The sequence below is a fragment of the Hemiscyllium ocellatum genome, chromosome 7 (genome assembly GCF_020745735.1).
Source record: "Hemiscyllium ocellatum isolate sHemOce1 chromosome 7, sHemOce1.pat.X.cur, whole genome shotgun sequence".
Taxonomy (NCBI): domain Eukaryota; kingdom Metazoa; phylum Chordata; class Chondrichthyes; order Orectolobiformes; family Hemiscylliidae; genus Hemiscyllium; species Hemiscyllium ocellatum.
Window position 1 is genome coordinate 15,857,696 of NC_083407.1, and position 13,561 is coordinate 15,871,256.

Sequence of the window (13,561 nt, forward strand, 5' to 3'; positions counted from 1 at the left end):
TCCAGTCTACCACCATCCTCTGTCTTCTACCTTTGAGCCAGTTCTGTATCCAAATGGCTAGTTCTCTCTATATTTCGTGCGATCTAACCTTGCTAATCAGTTTCCCATGGGGAACCTTGTCAAACGCTTTACTGAAGTCCATATAGATCACATCTACTGCTCTGTCCTCATCAATCTTCTTTGTTACTTCTTCAAAAAACTCAATCAAGTTTGTGAGACATGATTTCCCATGCACAAAGCCATGTTGACCAACCCGAATCAGTCCTTGCCTTTCCAAATACATGTACATCCTGTCCCTCAGGATTCCCTCCAACAACTTGCCCACCACTGAGGTCAGGCTCACTAGTCTATAGTTCCCTGGCTTGTCTTTATCGCCCTTCTTAAACAGTGGCACCACATTAGCCAACCTCCAGTCTTCCGGCACCTCACCTGTGACTATCGATGATACAAATATCTCAGCAAGAGGTCCAGCAATCATTTCTCTAGCATCCCACAGAGTTCTCGGGTACACCTGATAAGGTCCTGGGGATTTATCTACCTTTAACTATTTCAAGACATCCAGCACTTCCTCCTCTGTAATCTGGACATTTTGCAAGACGTCACCATCTATTTCCCTACAGTCTATATCTTCCATATCCTTTTCCACGGTAAACACTGATGCAAAATACTCATTTAGTATCGCCCCATTTTCTGCGGCTCCACACAACGGCTGCCTTGCTGATCTTTGAGGGTCCTTATTCTCTCCCTAGTTACCCTTTTGTCCTTTATGTATTTGTAAAAACTCTTCAGATTCTCCTTAATTCTATTTGGCATGGCTAGCTCATGTCCACTTTTTGCTCTCCTTATTTCCCTCTTAAATATACTCCTACTTCCTTTATACTCTTCTCAGGATTCACTTGATCTATCTTGTCAATACCTTACATATGCTTCTTTCTTTTTCTTAACCAAACCCTTAATTTCTTTAGTCATCCAGCATTCCCTATACCTACCAGCCTTTCCTTTCACCCTGACAGGAATATACTTTCTCTGGATTTTCATTTTCTCATTTCTGAAGGCTTCCCATTTTCCAGCTGTCCCTTTACCTGCGAACATCTGCCCCCAATCCGCTTTCAAATGTTCTTGCCTAATACTGCCAAAACTGGCCTTTCTCCAATTTAGAACTTCAACTTTTAGATCTGGTCTATCTTTTTCCATCATTATTTTAAATCTAATAGAATTATGGTCACTGGCCCCAAAAATGCTTCCCCACTGACACCTCAGTCACCTGCCCTGCCTTATTTCCCAAGAGTAGGTCAAGTTTTGCACCTTCTCTAGTAGGTACATCCACATACTGAATCAGAAATTGTCTTGTACACACTTAACAAATTCCTCTCCATCTAAGCCCTTAACACTATGGCAGTCCCAGTCTTTGTTTGGAAAGTTAAACTCCCCTACCATAACTACCCTATTATTCTTAGAGATAGCTGAGATCTCCTTACAAGTTTGTTTCTCAATTTCCCTCTGACTATTAGGGGTCTATAACACAATCCCAATAAGGTGATCATCCCTTTCTTATTTCTCAATTCTACCCAAATAACGTCCCTGGATGTATTTCTGGGAATATCCTCCCTCAGCACAGCTGTAATGCTTTCCTGATCAAAAATGCCACTTCCCCTCCTCTCTTACCTCCCTTTCTATCCTTCCTGTAGCATTTGTATCCTGGAACATTAAGCTGCCAGTCCTGTCCATCCCTGAGCCATGTTTCCGTAATTGCTATGATAGCCCAGTCCCATGTTCTTAATCATGCCCTGAGTTCATCTGCCTTCCCTGTTCGGCCCCTTGCATTGAAATAAATGCATTTTAATTTATTGTCCCTACCTTGTCCCTGCCTACCCAGCCAATGCCCTTAACATGGCAAAAGATCCTAAAGCAATACATAGGAAGTCCTTCAAATAACCATTGATGCTGAGCTGAGAAAGGAGACATTACGCCAAGTGGTCAGTAACTCCTTTTTGAGGTAGAGAGATGGGAAGGTGGGGAGAGTGTGGATGGGGGGAGTCCAACCCTAAGTCTAAAGACCAAATCAACAGGGCAGAGTGTGTTCAGTTATCTCAGGGTGATGCTAAACATGCAGAGGATGACTCATCTTCAGACTTTAGAGCCACCACCTCTGGTTAAGATCCAGTCTGTATTCTTGGACACAGGACATGAATGGATAGAGTGAATAGTCAAGGTCTTTTCCTCAGGGTAGGGGAGTCCAAAACTACAGAGCATAGGCTTGGAGTGCGATGGTAAAGATTTAAAAGGGACCTCAAGCGCAATCTTTTCATTAGAGAGTGGTTGAGGCAGGTACAATTACAACATTTAAAAGGCATCTGGATGGGTATATAAATAGGAAGTGTTTAGAGGGATATGGGCCAAATGCTGGCAAATGGGACTAGATTAGTTTAGGATATCTGGTCAGCATGGACCAAAGGTCTGTTTGCATGCTGTACGTCTCTGTGACTTGATAACTGCGTTACAGTCTCAATCAGACATGTCTTGGTTTAAAAGTAGTGCAACTGCAGGAGATGAAAGAGAAAAGCTTAATGCATGAGCGACATTGTGGAGCAGGGAAAATTAATACAATATTATCCTACTTCAGGTTTCATTAATTTGTCTCTCTCTAATCAGACATTGGCATCTTGCCAAAACGGTGCCTGCTCATTGTTCCAAATCATCTTTTATATTCTGACTGCGGGTCTGTCACAATTGATGTATCACCTGAATGATTTAAGAATTAATTTCTAAATTGTCAGAAAACAGAAGTGGATTTCCTCCCACCTTCCTTGTGACTCCTTGTTAATTACAAGCCCTTCTGAACTTTTGTGTGCACTGGTCTGTAAACCAAAAAATGCATGTTCATTCAAAAGCTATCCACTCAATCTTTCAATCAATGGTTTGAATTTTCTGTTCCAGTTGATACATTGTCAAGATTTATATTTTTAAGCCTTCTCAAAACATGGGTAACAAAAACGGGGTGACTGGACTCGAAACGTTAACTCTGTTTTCCCCTCCACAATAATACGTTAAGTAACTGGGCAAAAATTTGGTGAATGGAGTTTAATGTGGGAAAGTGTGAAGTTGTTAATTTTGTCAGGGAGAACAAAAGAACAATTCTACTAAAAGGAAATCTGTAGAAAACTGCAACACAAAGAGACTTGGGGGCAATTGTGAATGAAACACACAGAGCTCACACACATGCAGTAGGGGATCAGGAATGTTGTCCCTTATTTCAAGGGGTTTGGAGTATAGCTTACTGCAATGGTACAAGGTGCTGGTAAGACCACATCTGGAGTACTGTGAGCAGTTTTTGTCCTCTTATTTAAGGAGAAATACTATTTTATGAGAGGCTGTTCAGAAAAGGTTGACTAAGATGAACCCTACTGTGGAGGAATTATCTAAATGAGCGAAGGTTAAACAGTTTGGGACTCTACTCATTGGAGTGTAGAAGATGTGATCTCATTGAAGCATGTAGAATTCTTAAGGGGCTTGGCAGCGTAAATGCTGCAAGGATCTTTTCCCCTATGGGAGAGTCTAGGACCAGAGGGCATAGTCTCAGAATTAAGGGTCACCAATTTAAGACTGAAATGTGGAGAAATTTTTTTCTCTCAGGAGTTTGTGAGTCTTTGAAAGACCTTGACACAGGGAGTTGCTGGGCAGAATCCTTGTTGATACTGAAGGCTGAGATAAATTGATTCTTGATCAGTTGGAAAATCAGGGGTTATGGGGGGGAATGGGCAGGATTTGGATTGAACATAACATGATGCAGGGCTGCTTCATTGACCATAATCTAGATGAAGGCACTTGACTCTTGTATCAAGAAGGAGTTAAATATAGTTCTGAAGGTTAAAGGGATCAAAATTGTAACGGGGGCCAAGTTGGATAATCAGCAATGATCATATTGAATGGTGGAGCAGGTTTGATGGGTTGAATGGCCTTTTCCTGTTCCTATCATTTGTGTGTTTGTATAGCTAATGGCACAGGCTTTTTTTCTCTCTCACTGAATGACCTGCTTCTCTTTGAAATTGCAAAATCCTGACCTTCTGGATGATTCCCTCTTTCTACTAAACTCGTTTCTGTCTGTCTGTCTGTCTCTCTCTCTCTCTCGCTGTGTTATTGGGTGTTGCTAGGCAACATTTTTTTCTCTCTTCTATTGGTTTCTGAACAATGAATCATTCACCTCAAGGATTATTAAAAACCTAACTTCAATGCACATAAACAAAACCTTAGACATCTCTTCACTACTCATTGAACTCTAAATTGAACTAAAACCAAGTCTTCCCATGTTACTCCAGCACAGTAAAGAAGCATAAATCAAACCCAAAGCTGTGATGATTCTTCAATTTTAGATCCCAGGTTTCAAATTGTAATGATAAGATATCATGAGTTGCTAGTAACTCAATCCCAATTAGTATTACATAAAGTTTGTTGGATTAAAATATATTTAAACGCATTTAAGAAATAAAAAGTAATTTACCCTTCCTGAAGTCTCTATGTAGTCTCTGTCTCGCTCGAGTTTGAGAGCTGGATATTTGTTTAACAGGTGGGCAGCTTGAATTGGTAGAAAGATCCTCAAATATTGTGAACTTCAATCCAGTTGACTAAGTACAGAACTTACCCCTCAACCGGTGCATAGGGGGCACAGGGATGGTCAAGCTGATTAGAAACCAGCTGCAGCATAGATCAAATCACATACCGTCGAAACCAAACCAGACTGGCCACTAGCCAATTGAGCCAATTACACAATCAACCCAAGGAATGTGAGTTAATGTAACAACATGAAATTTTACATGCACATTACTGTCTGGAGCTACAGATGGTAGAGACTTGAATTTTCTTTGAATCCACATAGCTGAATAGGAGTTTCTCCTACTCTCATTGCCGGACATTGGACAGCATTGGAAGAATTTGAAGGTCAATACTTAACCTTTTGGGCCATACTATGAATGTGTCATTGATCGACAAGTCCTTGCATGGACTTGAACCAGAGATTCTGGCTGAGGAGCTGGGCTGCCTGCCACTCATTGTGCTTCAAATTCCATTTTCAATTTTTGTTTTCATGTAATGTAATGTGAATTATCATTTTCTATTGTGATTTCAAGCATTGTTCAAATGTGAAAAGATCAGATGCCCATGGCCTTTATCAGTGAAATTGGGTACCATGCTCCAGGTTGCACCCATAACAAGTATAATGGTGTGGTGAGTTGTAATACAATGAGGGTTCCCCAGCTCCCTGCAAGCTCAACACATAGCAGGACACAGTGAGCTAGGCACAGATAGTGAGATAGGCCTCATACTGTTTAAAGATGATTAATTGAAAATCATCACCATCTCAACTCAAGCATAAGGAAAAGAGATAAGTGGAGAAATTGGAGTCATCTTATGTAAAATGCTCAGTTCCTATTTTACATTATTATGAACAATCTAATGAAAACAACATATCTGTTTAGTCTGAGAATGAATTAGTGATAAGTTGGACAATGATTGTGACCCTTCTCAATAAGATAGCACAAAGACGTTCTGTCTGTTTCGTTAGAGCTAGCATGTTTAATGGAGTGGTTTCAATAGGAGTTTTACCTGGTCTGCAGCTCTATTTGTCTGTCTTCATGAGGCTTTCATTATTCCTATTCTTGTTGCAAGTCTTGGATTGACACTTTCAGAAAATAAAAGGTCTCCTTTGCCTATAACCTCTTGTCATTTCGATTAAATTTAATTAATTCTTGTTCCAGGGAGCCTCCATATCAGATACAAGCTGGATAATGATAAAGATGCTGATATCATCAACATCGATAGCGGAAAGCTGGCAAATGGACAACTCCACAGTGTGAAGATTGATCGAGAAGGGAGAGATGTCTATGTTCAGGTAATGTTTCCAGATGTTCAATCCAGAAAATAAAAAAAATTACGCAAGATAAAGATGATTTCCCATGAAATTTAGAAAGCAAGTTTAAGATTAAGATTAAGGAAAGTTCCCTTGAAAATGAAAAGAAGAGAGTAAGTAAGGCAGTATCAAGCTGCTGGCTGGAGAACTATGGGAAAATGAAGTAAGAAGCACTGTCATTTTGAATGTGAATGAGACAATTCAATGTCTTCATTCCAACATGATAAAGGTGTATGATTAAACAAGTGTATTAGTGGGAATGATAAGAGAAAGTTCACAGATTCAAAGCCTGGTGAAACAAAGCTCTAACAATAGGAGAAAGAAATATAGACCATAGAGGGCAACCCATCAGTTGTATGCTGGTGTTTGTATCTGATTCAAAGGATTAAAGGTGTTTACTAAACAACCTCACTGTGGACAGCACAGTGGATCAGTGGCTAGCATTGCTGCCTCAAAGCATCAGGGGTCCCAGGTTCTATTCCAGCCTCAGGCAACTGTTGGTGTGGAGTTTGCACATTCTCCCCATGTCTGGCTCTGGTTCCCTCCCACAGTTCAAAGCATGTGCAGGTCAGGTAGATTGGCTATGCTAAATTGTTCATAATGTTAGGTGCATTAGTCAGAGGGAAGTGGGTTACTCTTTGGAGGGTCAGTATGGACTTGTTGGGCCTGTTTCCACACTGTAAGTAATCTATATATGTAATAAGAAAGGCTTGGATGTACATATGTCTCTCACTAATTTTGACAGTTCCCAATGTGCCTCTAATCAACCTCCCATTTTCTGCTTTGTAATCCTGAGGTCATTCAAAACATTGTTGCTCATGTCTTTACTTATACCAAATTTCGTTCACCTGTACCCCTTTCCACTATGACTTCTTTGGTTTCTAGTCAACCAATGTCTCCATTTTAAAATTCTTATCCTTGTTTCGAAATTGCCTCACTAAGTTGTGAAATCTGAGTCATTCTGTGAGTAAATTGGTGTTTGAGGTTAACTTTATTTTCTTCCTACTCTCTGATGTATCTTTCCTTCTTTATTTGTTCCTCTTTCGGCCCTTGATTTCCTGAAGATTCACCTTATTTCCTTTACTAGCCTTATCCTGTTTCAGTCTCCATTTTTATGCCTTGTTGCTTAAGGGGGAAGACGATATGGGTCACCAAGGCTCCTCTCACAACATGGGTGTGAGACCACACTTCCAGCAGATTTTGAGGCAAAGCCTTTTCATGTTTGGAGGGCAAGAGAAATAGTGAACTCATGAGACACTCCACAAGCCTCTCCTCTCCAGGAAATCTTGCATCAATATCCTTAGTTCAATATCTATAATGAAGGAAGGCATCAAGGAAGGCAACATTGTTGAGTTATTCTATGCTTTGGTGTTAAAAGTCGACAAATGGTAGCATGTATAATAAAAAGTAGAAAAATATAATCAAATATACATAGCTACAGTTCCATATCTATATTAGACTACATGTCAGATGTGCTATTTGAAGTAATAATGCACCAAGTTGCTTCTTAATCTAATGCAACAAAATTCCTAAACAAGAAAAGTCTGGATGCATTGATTTATGTGAAAGAGATGCTGCAGATGTTATTAGTCAATGCTTAAGTCCCAGTATCTTTCGCGTGGATGAAGAATTTAATCTATTTACATATATAGTTCTTTAGAAACACAATGGAGCTCTGCCATTGTCCAGCGATAATAAGACTTGCAAATGGCTATCCCTCTTGTTTGATTTTTATTGCTAAGGATTTTAAATGTATTTACTTTTGTCTGCTTTCTATTGAGTCACAGGATTGTAAATGATGAGCAACAGAGGGTTAACTAATGACACAGATACCCGGTTAGGGAATTTTCAAGATGGCAGCTTCTAAAGGCGAGTGGAAGTATTAAAGTGCTTCTAGTAGTCCTCATTAAAAATAAATGAAACATTCATAAGACTTAATCATTTGATGATCGAATGAAAATTATCTTCAAATGCTGTATAATGATTATGAGCAACTGGCCACTGATGAATCCCTTTCATGAAGAGAAACATCATGAGTCATTTTTGTCATTTGCATTCGAAAGATTTTGACAGACTGTCACTTCCTTAAATAGACATTAATATAGTGTCTTATCACTTCAAGCAGTGAATTATTTCTTGGGTGATAATGAGAGTTGCAGACAGTCAAATGAGCAATGTTCTGGATAACAACAGTGACTGCACTTCAAAAGTTCTTCATTGGCTTCAAATCACTTTAAGATGGCTGGAAGTGTTATACGTAAATTTGTTCTTTGTTTCTTTTTATGCATTACAATTTAGGGGTGTTCACCAGGCTATCAAGACACATTCCTGTTGTTCCTCAAACTAGACATGGTTAACATTGGCCTTACTTAATTGTCATATTTCTCATGATAGAGAATATCCCGACAGCCATTCTGAACATTTCCTGTTCTTAATGAAGCACTCAAGTGATACTTGAACCCCCATGAGTGTCGGCTTAGGTAATATCATCATCCACTCTGAATTGGAAAGCTGTGGATTCTAACTACATTGCAGAATTTGAGTACACTATTTAGACTGACACTGAAGTGCAGTATTGAGGGGGGTGCAACATTTCACCTTTCAGTGTGACCCTGGACAGAATCTTCATCTGCTTGTTCAGGTGGATACAAGAGATGGCAAGTGTAAGATCATAAGCTTTAAGAGCAGAATTAAGCTATTTGGCCCATTAAGTCTGTTCCACCATTCGATCATGGCTGATATGTTTCTCAATCTCATTCTCCCAGCTTCTTCCCATAACCTTTGATCCCCTCACTGATCAAGAACCTTTCTATATCTGTCTTAAATGCACTCAATGAGTTAGGCCTTCACAGCCCTGTGCAGCAATGAGCTCAATCTGCCTCTTGCTGCAGGAATTCCTCCTCACCTCAGTTCTAATGATGGTGCAGGCACAAAGGACAAATGGCTTACATTTGCACCTATTTTCTATGTAAAGGATCATCCCCTTCACTGTAAGACTGTGCCCTTGGTCCTAGTCTCTCCTACTATTGGAAACATCTTTTTCATGTCCACTTTATCTCAGTGTTCTGTAGGTTTCAATTAGATACCCACCTCATCCTTCTAAATGCCGTCAAGTACTGACCCAGAGTTCTCAACTCATATGACAAGCCATAGAGTCATAGAGTTATGCAAACTAGAAACAGACCCTTTGGTCCAACTAGTACATACCCGCCACGTTCCCAATCTAAACTAGTCCCACCTGCCTGCATTTGGCCCATATCCCTCCAAGATTTTCCTATTCATGTACTTATCTAAATGTCTTTTAAACGTGTAACTGCACCTGTATCCATCACTTCCTCTTGCAGTTCATTCCACACACGGACCATTCTCTGTATTGAAAAGGTCACCCCTTATGTCCCTTTTAAATCTTTCTTGTCTCACCTTAAAACATATGCCCCTGAGTTTTGAACTCCTCCACTTTAGGGAAAAAACCTTTGTTATTCACTTTATCTATGCCCCTCATGACTTTATTAACCTTTGTAAGCTCATCCCTCAATATCCTACACTCCAGTACAAAAAGGTCTCAGCCTATCCAGCCTGTTTTTATAACTCAAACCCTCCATTTCCAGGAACATCCTGGTAAATCTTTTCTGAACCATTTCCAGTTTAATAATATCCTCCCTGTAGCAAGATGATAGAACTGCGCATGGCATTCCAGAAGAGGCCTCACCACAACCTCAACATCATATTCCAATTCGCATACTCAGAGGTTTGAGCAATGAAGGCAAGTTTGCTCAACACCTTCTCAACTACCCTATCTGTGATACAAATTTCAGCGTATTATACATCTGAACCCCTCGATCTCTCTGTTCTACAACACTACCCGGCACCCTACCATTAGTTGTATAAGTCTTGCTCTTGTTTGTCTTACCAAAATGTAATACCTCTCATTTGTCCAAATTAAACTCCATCTGCCACTCCTCAGCCCATTGGCCCAATTGGTCAAAATATTTTTGTAATCTTGGATCACTTTCTTCACTGTTCTCTATACCACCGATTTTGGTGCCATCCATGAGCCTATTAACCATGCTTCCCATATTCTCATCCAAATCAGTGAGATGAATGGCAAACAAAAGTGGACCCAGTACCAATCCCTGTGGAACACCACTCGTCACAGGCCTCCAGTCTGAAAAATCATCCCTCTACCACCACCCTCTGTTTCCTACCATCAAGCATATTTTGTATCCAATTGGCAAGCTCACCCTGAATTCCATGAGATCTTACTTTACTAATTAGTCTACCATGCGGAATATTATCAAAGGCTTTACTGATGTCCACGTAAACAACATTGACCACTCTGCCGTCATCAATCATTTTGGTTATTTCCTCAAAGAACTCAATCCATGAAACATGATTTCCTCCACATTAAAACCCGTTATAGGTGATACAAATATTTCTGCTAAGGGCCCTGCAATTACCTCCCTAACATCCCCCAGTGTCCTGGGATACTTTTGATCAGATCCTGGAGATTTATCCACCTATATATTTTCTAAGACCTCCAGCACTTCCTCTTGTGTAATGAGTTGTTTTCAAAACATCGATATTTATTTCCCTATGTTCTCTCACCTCCACAGTAAAAACTGACACAAAATATTCATTTAATATCTCTCCCATCTCCTGACGTTCAACGCAAAATGAACATAGAACATAGAAAAGTGCAGCACAGAACAGGCCCTTTGGCTCACAATATTATGCTGAGGATCAATCCTAATGGAAAATAAAATACCTTAACCTACACACCCCTCAATTCACTGCTATCCATGTGCATGTCCAGCAGTTGCCTAAATGTCCCCAGTGACTCTGCTTCCACCATCACCGCTGGCAATGCATTCCATGCATTCACAACTCTCTGTGTAAAGAACCTTCCTCTGACGTCCCCTCTATATCTTTCTCCTAATATCTTAAAATTATGACCCCTCGTGCCAGTCAATCCTGCCCTGGGGAAAAGTCTCTGACTATTGACTCTATCCATTCCTCTCATTATCTTATATACCTCGATCAGGTCTCCTCTCTTTCTCCTTCTCTCCAAAGAGAAAAGTTTGAGCTTAGTCAACCTCACTTTGTAAGGCAAGCCCTCCAGTCCAGGCACATCCTGGTAAACCTTATTTGCACCCTCTCCAAAGCCTCTGTATCTTTCCTATAATAGGGCGACCAGAACTGGACACAATATTCCAAGTGTGGTCTCACCAGGGACTTGTAGAGCTGTAGCAAAACCTCACGACTGTTAAACTCAATCCCCCTGTTAATGAAAACTAAAACATCATATGCTTTCTTAACAACCCTATCCACTTGGGTGGCAACTTTGAGGGGTCTATGTACTTGCACACCCAGATCCCTCTGTTCTTCCACACTGCCAAGAATCCTGTCTTTAATCATATATTCTGCATTTTTCCAAAATCTTCTGGCCTATGTGTTCTTCAATCTCTCTACTGCTGTTAGGGGTTCTGTAAAAACCCCCAATGAGGTGGCTGTTCCCTTGATGTTCCAAACTTCCACCCATTTCATTTGATTCCAGTTTTCATGAACCTCCTCTGGATCCCCTCCAAGGCCAGCACATCCTTCCTTAGATAGGGTGCCCAAACTGCTCGCAATATTCCATAAGATGTCGGGCCAGAAATAGGCCATTCAAGCCCATCCAGTCACTCTGCCATTCGACGAGATCATGGGTGATCGGATAATCTTCAATTCCTCTTTCCTGCCTCTTCCCCATAAAACCTGATTGGCTTAATGATTAATAATCAGTCCTTCACAGCCACGATTGTACTTAATAACTGAGCCTCAATGGCTCTCTGTGCTACTTTCACCGTACTCACATTGTTCTGTGGTTTGTGATGTCAGTTTGTGGCTCATCGCATTTCAGTTCATGTTCTCAATTCACGCCTTTTGTCCTCCCCCACTCAGCTCTTGTGCTGGAATGTTCATATCTTTCAGTAAGTCCAATTTAAGCACCTCTTCCCCACTTTGCGCATAATTTCCACTTTGAAACAATTTCCAACAGAACTTACTCAGTGTTGTATTACACAGCCGAGGTCCCAAACTGCTGCTGTTCTCCCACTAACCATGCACTTTACTGCTCCCACTAACTCTGTGGTTTGTTCGATTTATAAAAGGAAAATGTGTACTTAGTTCTGCCTGGGACTCCAGCCGAGACAATTAATCGTCTGCGTAGTTCCTCCCCATGTCGCTAAAGATCATAGCCACCTTTTCTGCCTTAGTAAATGTAAATCACATCCACTGTTACAATAGCAGGGGGCAAGGAATTCGCGACTCCAGCTACACAGAGATGCCAATTAGGCTAGTTTGCAGAGAAGATAATAAAACTGAATCTGCAAATTCAAAAATTGGAAATGGTGATCTTCTCAGTACATAAATAAATATGTATTCAAGTGCAAAGGGATTATCATTAATTCCCTGACCTCTTTATTCCAATGTCAAGTGCAAATTAGCGTCCAGTTTAACAGTAAATCTGCAAATTGGAATTGTGTAGCTCAGGGATTATACATTCTTTGAGTAGTGAGATAGGCTGAGATAAAGAGGAGAATATGGGGAGCATAATTCCTGTTTCTTATATTCATCAACATGCAAGATTAACAGTACCTGACACCACACATTTTAATATTTTAATGTGGCAAGCAAATATTCAAAACTTACAGATCGATGCACTGCATGTAAGGAGTCAAGAGCATAATGTTAATGTCACTGGGCTAGTAACTCAGAAACCTAGTCGAATGCTCTGAGTTTATAATGCTACTACGGCTTTAAGAGGTGTATTTTGCCCTGGTTTTGTTTTTATGAGGAATGGTTGTGACAGAGGTGGTAGGTAAATTTGATTAGATTAGATTCCCGACAGTATGGAAACAGGCCCTTCGGCCCAACAAGTCCACACCAATCCTCCGAAGAGTAACCCAACCAGACTTGTTCCCCTACCCTATATTTACCCTTGACTAACACTCCTAACACTATGGGCAATTTAGCATGGCCAGTTCACCTGACCTGTACATCTTTGGATTTTGAGAGGAAACCAATGTACCCGGAGGAAACCCACGCAGGCACAGGGAGAATGTGCCAACTCCACACAGTCGGCCAACTCGGGAGTTGAACCTGGAGGTAGCAGTGCTAACCACTGAGCCACTGTGCCACCCTGAGTCTGCTTCAAAGTTCATAAACAGCTTGTGAGGCTTTGGGATTTATTTTTTCTGAGATAGGAACAATAGATGCAACCAGAATGGGTGAGCGCAAATTCGCACAGAACCAGGATTTTTAGTTTTAGTTTTTCAGTAGCAGTTGCTGGGGTCTTAAAGCTGGGGTTTGGAAGCTGCAATACATCTCTCCCTGCTAATCTCTCTCTCTCCCTCAGAATTTTCACTTGACATTTTTCCTCCTAGGCTGGAGAATTGCCTGTGAGACAATCTACGTTACTGAATTTTGCCTTTTGCCAAGTGTATGTTTATGGGATGTTACTATGTTGCAACAGTTAATTAGTAGTAGTTAATATATCTATTATTTTGATCAAGTTACAGTTAAGCCAATTCTTTTCTTTTTCTTTTACTTTGTCTGTATTTTAGCAGTGGTATAAATTAAAGCATGTTTTAATTAGTATCGAGCATTTTGACCAATCTA

At 40.5% G+C, this 13,561-nt stretch overlaps 1 protein-coding gene across 1 annotated transcript in view; it reads left to right on the forward strand.

The window, feature by feature from the left end:
• The window catches only part of LOC132817323 (contactin-associated protein-like 5), a 910,472-nt gene that overhangs the window by 794,240 nt on the left and 102,671 nt on the right, over nt 1-13,561 (forward strand). Inside the window, exon 20 of the mRNA XM_060827733.1 lies at nt 5,751-5,884. Coding sequence (XP_060683716.1) covers nt 5,751-5,884 — 134 coding nt within the window. The remainder of the gene's footprint in view (nt 1-5,750; nt 5,885-13,561) is intronic.